General features: G+C 32.8%; 2 protein-coding genes across 2 annotated transcripts in view; one reads left to right on the top strand and one right to left on the bottom strand.

The window, feature by feature from the left end:
- The first annotated feature begins 754 nt into the window (after positions 1–754).
- LOC111089510 overlaps positions 755–10,705 on the top strand; it is a 12,193-nt gene continuing 2,242 nt past the window's right edge. The window contains exons 1-7 of the mRNA XM_022402148.1: positions 755–1,102; positions 1,786–1,904; positions 5,047–5,312; positions 6,731–7,210; positions 7,431–7,610; positions 8,180–8,316; positions 9,870–10,067. Coding sequence (XP_022257856.1) covers positions 827–1,102; positions 1,786–1,904; positions 5,047–5,312; positions 6,731–7,210; positions 7,431–7,610; positions 8,180–8,316; positions 9,870–10,067 — 1,656 coding nt within the window. The 5' untranslated portion in view covers positions 755–826. The remainder of the gene's footprint in view (positions 1,103–1,785; positions 1,905–5,046; positions 5,313–6,730; positions 7,211–7,430; positions 7,611–8,179; positions 8,317–9,869; positions 10,068–10,705) is intronic.
- LOC106473750 (centromere protein V-like) overlaps positions 7,444–10,705 on the bottom strand; it is a 15,843-nt gene continuing 12,581 nt past the window's right edge. Inside the window, exon 4 of the mRNA XM_022402149.1 lies at positions 7,444–7,519. The gene's annotated coding sequence lies outside the window, so the exon portion shown is untranslated. The remainder of the gene's footprint in view (positions 7,520–10,705) is intronic.

The following is a 10,705-nucleotide window of genomic DNA, read 5'->3' as shown; positions in this document are numbered from 1 at the left end:
GCTAAAGAGTATTTATGTATAGATGTAAAGTCATAACTAAAGGGTATTTTTGTGTAGATGTAAAGTCATAACTAAGGGATATTTTTGTGTAGATGCAAAGTCATAACTAAAGAGTATTTATGTGTTGATGTAAAGTCATAGCTAAAGAGTATTTATGTATAGATGTAAAGTCATAACTAAAGAGTATTTTTGTGTAGATGTAAAGTCATAGCTAAAGGGTATTTATTTGTAGATGTAAAGTCATAACTAAGGGTATTTTTGTGTAGATGTAAAGTCATAACTAAAGCGTATTTATGTGTTGATGTAAAGTCATAGCTAAGGGATATTTTTGTGTAGATGTAAAGTCATAACTAAAGGGTATTTAATTATAGATGTAAAGTTATAACTAAAGGGTATTTATGTGAAGATGGTTTGCTAAAACCTTGTTCATATAGATATGAAGTATTCAGTGAACATCATTCATAGAAAAACCATTTTTAATATTGTTACTTGAATTTTGTAGGCATGATAAGTTTTTAATCAAGTTATTTTTAAACAAAGGTGGTTTAAAAGCTTGTGAAGATAAAATAGAAACCAGTAAATATTTACTTCTTGTTTTAAAGTACCATCAATGTCAAGATCACAAAAAACAGAAAGTGTCTTTAGGTTGGACTCCTTTAATGTTATTTATTTGTTTAGATTTTAAATATTATTGTCTATAGACAACTAGTATACTGAAAAATCAAAGTAGTAGTTTTTTATGTTTCGATTTTCTACCTGAATCCAAAAGTGTTCAATTTCCATAGTAAAATATATTTTGCGATGGGACTGAAGTTCATATATATATATGTATTTTCAGGCTATCTTCCATTCATCTAACATGGATGCATTTGTATATTGGTTATGTGATAATGAAGGAATTTGTTACGGCCCTTGTATAGCTTACTGGCATTTAGAAGAAGAGCTCGGAATAACACTTTTAAATGTACCTGGAGAAGTGAAACAATTTCAGCTGCTTAGCCCCGAAACAGGACAAAATTTTCATGCCAAGGATTTTGAAAGTCTTTTGTTGTTTTCTCTACAAACACGAAATGAGTGGATACCTGATGGAAAGCAAGTTACAGTAAGTATAGGTTAAAATAAGTAACTTGTATGTGAAATCAAGGTAAAATAAGTAATTTGTACAGAAAAGCAAGTTACAAAGGCTGTTTTCTGTTATACCACCAACAACAAACAAATTATGTTTTAATCTATACTAACCGCACCTTGCTTTCCTGTAAAAATTACATGTCTTACTCTGTTTTTACTGTAACTTGCTTTCTGGTACAAATTACTTAAATTCAGAAATGATTTAAATTTAAAACTGAATCAATATTTTTACTTTCATGATAAATTTTATGCCCTTGGCTCTAGGCCAGGTTATTCAATACTCACTCCACTTGTAAGGTTTTATGGCACCTCCTCTCTCATGGCTCCCTTGAACTCCCATCACTAAAATTATATTGGGCAGACTGTAATCGAGCCATTCTGTCTGGATAAATGCATTTTGGCTTTTATGATGACTCCTATTTCGAGAAATAAAGTATGACTTGATGTGACACACACTGGCTTTTAGACTTGATGTGACACACACACTGGCTTTTAGATAGGTTAGATTAACAAGTGTATCTACACTTTGCATATAAAATAATATATTTCATGTTGTACAGTTATGTCAATTATGTAATCCCAAGATCTTTACATGAATGACTGTGAACAAGATGTTATGTCCAGTTTTTGTTTTATAAGAACTTTTCTGCTCTCTAGTGTGGAAGACTGGACACTACCAGCATGAACTGGACAACTGAGGGATGTTCTACAGCCCCACACAAAAGCTCCCACTACACTGTGCTCTTGTGTTCCTGCAAGTCAATGGGAATTTTTGGGTAGAATTTCAATCATTATTTTATATATATGTGTATGTAAGCTCACCATTTAAAAACTTTCATATTCTTTAATGACAATTGCAAAAACTGTATTTTATGGCACAGGCCTGCGATGGTTTTATTGTCTTGAAATTTGTACATATTCTTTAGTAATTCCTGTACGCTGAATCCGAAAATATCTATCTTTCTCCATCATGTACAGATTTTTTACAAAACATCACATGTACTTTTTTTTTTTAGAAGTGAATAATTTTAAACAAAATTGGGTCACATTTTGTTATGCTTAAAATATTGACAACCACTGGTGATAGATTTCTCTAAATCAATCATGGTGTGCGAGTCTTATTGATCATTCTGGAACCCACAAGAAATACACCGCTATTATATTAGCAGTTAACATGCCACATGATGTGTAATTTCTGGTTAGTATTTGATTATGCATGCACTTTGACTTTTTTTTCTTCTTTTCAGTATTATCTATTCATCGCTATGGCAACAAGAGGTTGTGTAAATGACCTAAACATATTTGATTATGAAGCAACTGAATATTTTTGAGGGAATTTTACAATTACTTCAGTATGTTTAATAGTTGAAAAAGAATTTAATAATGAAGTTATAATAATTTTCTAAGTTCTGAGCAAACATATACATGGAGAAATGGCATAAGTAAAGACGCCTGTATTACGAAATAAGGTCGAGAGATTTTGAGTACAGCTAGCTGAATCAGTGAGAATTATGTAAAGATATTGCCTGGCAACAAAGTAAGTGCACGAGCACCCGTAACAGGTTGTGATGGATTACTGACGCTAACTCGTTAGCAATGTGGAAGCTATGAAAAAGTTGATGTTAACAAGCCAAAGTGGTACTTTGATGCCATATTCCTTACAAGACACTAGTGTATTAGTACAAGTAAAAAGGCAGCTGGCTAACTCACCATAACAGTAACCAATCACTTGAGAGTTTTGGTTATGGTTTTTGACTAGCCTGGGAAGTTGCACAGATCGACCAATAAAGTGGTAGAACTACTTGCAGGTAGTTCTGGATACTATTTGGAAGGTCGCGAGAATACCAAGAAAATATGGGTTAAAAACCCCTGTATGAAGCCAAAATAATCAGTCCTCCTTTAAGTTCTTCAGAATAACCCTGACCAGCTCTCTCGTTCATGATTATGACTATGGAAGTCTCAAATCTCCAAAAGTTTACTAGCCTAGCTCTGTTGTAAGTATAGATTTATTTAAATAAGTGTACTTTATATGTACTAGTGGATAGTACTGATTAACAGTAATGAAAAAGGTTATAAGAAGTTGACAATTAACGAACTTTTGATTTATATTGAATGTTATATGGAAAAGTTTAATAAATGACATTATATTCTGTTCAATGTTGGTCTGGGACTCTGATTTTTTATTCTAGCTGTAAATTATTTCGAGTTAGCAACTTGTGAGCTACACTCACCACTGCAAATCCTCCACTAAATGAATTTGGTGTAACTGGCAGTATAATTGAAACTCCAACAATTAGCTCACAAGGGTGCTGCCCATTACAGTTATATTGGTGGTAAATTTGTTGTAAAGAAACAAAGGCAAACATTACAGAATTCGTCAAACAAGCATATTACGCATATTGTGGAATAAAACTTGGGAATCAAGACAAATCATGGGCTCCGCATAAAGTTTGCACTGTTTATGTCAAAGAGTTGAGACAATGGACTAAAGGTAAGAAAAAGTCTTTGCCTTTTGAAATTCCAGTGGTCTGGCATGAGCCTAGAAACCACGGAGATGACTGCTAATTTTGCTCATGTAACGTGCAAGGCTACAACACTCGAAGTAAAAGGGAAATTTCTTATCCGAACCTTTAATCTGCTTTAAGACCTGTTGCTCATGGACCTGATGTACCTGTACCTACTCCACTGGAGACTTGATACAGTTTGATCTGATTCTGAAGTCAGTAGAAATGATGATATGGATTGTTTTCAACCTGAAACATCTGAAAATGTTTCATCAAGGAAATGGAGAGGAGGTATCAAGGAAGGTGGATGGCTGATTACTGCTGGGCATTGAAACGAGATGCTCCAAATGCAATACATTAAAGAAAGACCACAACATGTAGTTGTGATACTAAAAGATGTAGACTTCACACAAAAAATCAGGATGAATGAAGATGCATATTTGTTTGACATCAGTGTTCTTCCCTTTTCTTCAGTTTGTTCATACTTTTGTTAACAAACATAATAATTAGATCCAAGCAAGTTTTTCTTCCCGATTTGTGAAATCTGTGTACCTGAGTTATGGAAAATCCCTTATTAAAACTAAAACAATTTTATTAAGTTTAAATTTGCAGGCCTGTGTACTCTTTAATGACCATTGCAAAAACTGTATTTTATAGTTTTCATCACTTTTAGTTTAAACATTGAAGTTTTTTAAGTAACGATAATAAAAAACATGAGGGATCAAAAAAGTTAGTAAATGCATTAAAAAAACCAATAAAACCCTAGCACTTTCAACAGGTGGAACTGTCTTCATCATGGACAAAGCAGAACTTTTAATAATATTCATGTATGGTTGACTAGTACTGACATTGCTTTCTCATCCTGTTTTACAGTATTGACTCGGAAACAGAATTTGCTTCATGTACACAGTTAAGAGCAATGACTATGATATGGGATTTAACTCATTGTATTTATGTTTTACAGTATTGACTATGAAATAATATTTAACTCAATGTATGTATGTTTTACAGTACTGACTATAAATTGGGATTTAACTCAATGTATGTATGTTTTACAGTACTGACTATGAAATGATATTTAACACAATATATGTTTTACACTACTGACTATAAATTGGGATTTAACTCAATGTATGTATATTTTCAGTACTGACTATGAAATGGGACTTAATGAACGTATGTTTTACAGTTTTGTCAATGAAATGGGACTTAATGAACAAAATATTTATCAGTATTGACTAAAATAGGTTTAAACTCAATGTGCTTACACCTTTTGCCATAATGGCTATGAAATGAGACTTAATGTATGTACATGTTTTACAGTATTGGCTGTTTTTATTACTGTTTCTTAGTTATTTTTCTACAGTTTTTAAACCTTGATTTAGAATTGTTGTTGTTTTTTAATTTATTCTAGTTCTGTTCTGCAAGACATTCCTTCAACCACAGTAGATCCTACAGAACTTTATATTACTTTAAATGACACCAGCAGTTCAGAAACAATGAAAATGTACCAAAATGATGAAGAAAGGAAGACTGTTCGGGTTAAAATTCGACTTAATATTGACTATGATAAAGCAGTGTCTGGGAAAAAGACAGAATTTGCTGAACATATTTCTCAGCAAATAGCAAACCTTTTAAGGCTTAGAATGGAACAAATAAAGAATTTGACAGTCTCTAGAGGTGCATATTCTTAGATCTTTATTTTATTTGTAAAGCATTAGTTATAAGTCTTTTTTTTTTTACAATTGTCCATCAATTTTAGCCATTTCAAGAATCCTATAAACTTGTTGGTAACTTCAATGACTAGAGTTTCAACTAGCTAGTGAAATATATATATATATAAAGTTCTCAATCAACAACAAAGTTCAGAACTTGCTAAAGCCTAACACTTTTTCTTCATCATCAACAGTCATCCTATCATTTTCTTCACTATCAACAATCATTCTGTCACTCTTTCTTCACCATCAACTGTCATCACATCACTCTTTCTTCACAATAAACAATGATCATGTCACCCTTTCTTCATCAACAGTCATGTCATCACACTCTTTAGTATCAAGTCATCATGTCACTCTTTCTTTATTATCAACAGTCATCGTGTCACACTTTCTTTACTATCAAGTAATCATGTCACACTTTCTTCACCATCAACAGTCATCATGTCACTCTTTCTTCATCATCAACAGTCATCATGTCACTCTTTCTTCACCATCAACAGTCATCATGTCACACTTTCTTTACTATCAAGTAATCATGTCACACTTTCTTCATTACCAACAGTCATCATTTCACACTTTCTTCATTACCAACAGTCATCATGTCACACTTTCTTCATCATCATGTCACACTTTCTTCACCATCAAGTCATCATGTCACACTTTCTTCACCATCAAGTCATCATGTTACTCTTTCTTCATTACCAACAGTTAAGGACATGTCAACCCCATAGTTCTTGTTCAAGTATAACAGATCACTGTTTCTTTGATAAATTTAATAGAAATAACATTTTCCTAAAATTGCATTATAATGCGTAACGTTAATATGTCTACAAACTGTTTCCTTTCCTCCTTACCATATTTTTACAAATTAAATGACCCAATTTTGACAAAGAGAAAAGGGCCCAGCTGGCCTCATTGTAGCTACATTAATGGTAAAGATAAAAGGGAAATACTGGAATCTTACATACTTCAGGTATTATACTTTAACCATTATGCAAAGCATAAATGTTTTGTATTACATATACAACAGGATGTTCAATGCAAAGTCCCAGTATATGTAATGCAAAATTTATGTCTTCCATAATGTACAACACATAACATAAAAAAATGTGTTAAGTTTCTGTATTTGTACTACAAAACTTTAATGCCTTCTGTAATATACAACACATAACATAAGAAATATGTTAAGATGTTTAACAACAAGATCACAGAACCATGTGAGGGCATCTATTTTATGTAAGTAAAACACTGTATGGAGGTTTCCTTTACAGCACTATTTTTTGTCTTTGTTAAATCAGTTTTTGAAACAAGCTTTGTTGCTTAAAACACAATTTTTTTTTTGTAGAGAATCATACCTAACCCACGAATGTTTAATTACAGGAAGTGTCATCGTGGATTTTAACCTAACACACTTGAATGACTCAGAAGGTAAGGCTGAAGAGCTCCAGAGCATGAATAAAAATGGGACATTAGCACTAACAGACTTAGAAGGAAAGGAAATGCCTGTTGATTCTTTAAGTGCAGATGTTTCTGGTTCAGAAGATCATGGTAAGGAAACCTCAATTTCTGAAATAACAACAGAAGCGAGCAGTCAAAAGCAACTATTCGGTTCTTCTAACCAAACACCAGATGACCAGTTATTAACAAAGACTTTAGTCACCACTTCAACAACCCTAGATAACAAAGCCAATACAGAATTTGATAATGTTAAAAAGCTGCCAGTGTTATTCAAAGTCAAAGATGAATACGACATTGTTGTCAAGGGAAGAAAGAAAAAATTCATCAGTCATGCTATTTCTCAGCTGTCTACTAAGATGAAAGTTCCCATACCTTGTTTTCAGGACTTTGATGTAACCTCAGGTAATGGAATAAGTTTCTAAAGATGCTTCTTTGAACACATCACATACATAATATACATTATTGCAATAGTTTTCAAATTAGATTTTTTTGCATATTGTTGATTCTTACAAATTAATGAGAAATACTGTGGTACCAAAAAAATGGGTCTCTTTTTTTCTTTAAATTAGTGTTATTGTGTCATTCCTGGTCTGCCAATGTTTTCCCATTAATCTTCATACAGGAAGTATTCTGTTCAGCTTTAATTTGGTTCCAGTCCACGAAGGATCCATTATGGTTGACGAGTCATCACTTCAAGATGCCAAACGTGAACTAGAGAGAAGGATTCAAAAAGGAGAAGTTACCCTGTTAGATTTAGATGGGAGAGTTCTTCTTGTTATACCACTGATTTCAGCAGCTGCCAGTAAGTGATTTTTATTACTTTTGTTTTATACAGTTCAAACTTGCATCTACTTCACCCGTACAAAGTTTCTATCATTTAAATGCAGCATATCTCAGTGCTAACCAAGTTTACATCTCATTCACCCGTACAAGTGATAGAAACTTTAGATGCAGCATGTTTCAGTGCTAAAATTTTACCAAAAAGATTAAGTTCTCTGCAGTAAAGACAGGTAACTTCTAAGTTATTGTTGTATCCAATTCATTGTATGGTTTTAACAAGCTAATCATCACCTTTCAACATCAGATCATATGTTTACTTTATATCATTATTTATTCATCAGCATATCATGAACTTCTGGAACTAGTGTTTCACTTGTATCATAAACTTCAAACCCACACTGTTATCTTTTCCCTTAATATCATCACCTTCTAGCCTTGTTCACACAGTACGTGTTACCTTACTTCATTTTTGATTCAACAAAAATTTTAAAAGTAGAGAAATACTGAAAAACAAAAATTACAGGATAGTGAAATTTTTTGAATTTTTACTGATTTAAGTCTTGTAATGTTGTTATACTGTTTTTCATTTAGGTGATAAGTTTGACTTTGCTCCCATCATAATGGGAATTGTGATTGGTGTTTTCATCTTGATGATTGTGCTGGTGATACTGACTGCCATCATTGTGAAGTCCATCCATAAATATAACTGTAAAGTGGCTCCAGTTAAGGTAAGGCTTTTTATATCAATGAATATAACTGTAAAGTGGCTCCAGTTAAGGTAAGGCTTTTTATATCAGTGAATATAACTGTAAAGTGGCTCCAGTTAAGGTTAGACATTTTTAAATCAATGAATATAACTGTAAAGTGGCTCCAATTAAGGTAAGGCTTTTTATATCAATGAGTATAACTGTAAAGTGGCTCCAGTTAAGGTAAGGCATTTTTACATCAATGAATACAACTGTAAAGTGGCTCCAGTTAAGGTAAGTCATTTTTATATCAATGAATATAACTGTAAAGTGGCTCCAGTTAAGGTAAGGCATTTTTACATCAATGAATATAACTGTAAAGTGGCTCCAGTTAAGGTAAGGCATTTTTATATCAATGAATATAACTGTAAAGTGGCTCCAGTTAAGGTAAGGCATTTTTATATCAATGAATATAACTGTAAAGTGGCTCCAGTTAAGGTAAGGCCTTTTTACATCAATGAATACAACTGTAAAGAGGCTCCATTTATGATAAAGCCTTTAGTTAATTACATCAGGACATCCTGCTATTTTAAATCAAGTCTTTCAGGATTTTCTATGTTAGTTTTAAATCAGGAAATTTATGTTATTTAAACATAAATTTAATTCTATGACTTTAATGTGACTCGTACATATGTACAGGGTAATTATATAATTAATATGAATATGTGGAAAATTTTTAAGAACCATATAAAACAGACAAAATATTTGGTGAGGACTGGGTTCTCAACTGTCACTTCCATAATGCTTGAACCATACCAAAACTCCAACAGTGTTGATTAACCCAGGATATCATATTCATCCATACCAGGTTTGGGTGAGGACTAGGTTCTCAACTGCCACTTCCATCATGCCTGGACCATACCAGAACTCCAACAGTGTTGATTAACCCAGGATATCATATTCATCCATACCAGGTTTTGGTGAGGACTAGGTTCTCAACTGCCACTTCCATCATGCCTGGACCATACCAGAACTCCAACAGTGTTGATTAACCCAGGATATCATATTCATCCATACCAGGTTTTGGTGAGGAGTTGGTTCTCAACAGCCACTTCCATCATGCCTGGACCATACCAGAACTCCAACAGTGTTGATTAACCCAGGATATCATATTCATCCATACCAGGTTTTGGTGAGGAGTTGGTTCTCAACTGCCACTTCCCTTACTCTTGTTGACAAATGGTTATGAGGCTTACTGAAGTTGCATATCTATAACCATAACTCAGCAACAATTCCTCAAAAGAAAGACGCCATTGTAAAAGAGAATTGGATGATTCATGGGGAGATGTTACATGCTGCAATATTTAATACCATTGTTTAAAAAGAGACAGTAATAGAAAATTACATTGGCAGTATTAAACGGTTGCTACATGTGCACCCCTAGTGATTCCAGTGAAACACTTGTAAACTGCATATATGTGCAATATTTCCAAACTGATTTATTAACCACTTTTTTAAAGTTCTTAGCACCTTACTACTACAGTAATCCTAACTGAAATCAACAGCTTTATTATTATTACTTTTTTTTATCAAAGGATCAAAGTCCTCCACCATCATACAGAAGTACCAAACACCAGGGTGCAGCAGGTGGAAAAGACAAGATGTTCTACAAAAATGAAGAATTGGAAGGTCCAGCAGCACATTCTCGCCGTCAGAGTGTGCCATCAGCAGCAATATACAGGCCTCCAAGTGACAATCAGTTGAACAACACCCAACCCCCACCAACAGCAGTCGTAAGTTTAGCTACCTAATAATTAAATACTCGCTAGGACCCATCTCAAGGATGTGGTACTTATGACACAATAACTTAATGTGGACTTGTATTTATGTTATCATACAACTAGTTGAGTAAATACCTCTATGTATTTAACAATATAATTAGTTTAATTAAAGGACATCAGCCAACTTATGTGTAATTATGTAACATTATAATTAGTATAGCTAAAGAGCATACAGTTATGTAACATGTAATTTCATAACATTATAATTAGTTCAGTAAATACCTGTATTTATGTAACAATATAGTCAGCTCAATTGTTGTACTTGTAATTATGTAACATTATAATTAGTATAGCTAAAGCATGTAATTACATAACAATATAATCAGCTCAATTGTTGTACTTGTAATTATGTAACATTATAATTAGTATAGCTAAAGCATGTAATTACATAACAATATAATCAGCTCAATTGTTGTACTTGTAATTATGTAACACTAATTAGTTTAATAAATACCTGTATGTATTTAACAATATAATTAGTATAGCTAAAGGTCATATAGTTATGTAACATTATAATTAGTATAGTTAAAGGACATGTAATTATGTAACATTATAATTAGTATAGCTAAAGGACATGTAATTATGTAACA

This window comes from Limulus polyphemus, unplaced genomic scaffold (genome assembly GCF_000517525.1).
Source record: "Limulus polyphemus unplaced genomic scaffold, Limulus_polyphemus-2.1.2 Scaffold6477, whole genome shotgun sequence".
Classification (NCBI taxonomy): Eukaryota; Metazoa; Arthropoda; class Merostomata; order Xiphosura; family Limulidae; genus Limulus; species Limulus polyphemus.
The sequence above is the reverse complement of the archived record's forward strand: the minus strand, read 5'-3'. Positions and strand labels throughout refer to the sequence as shown.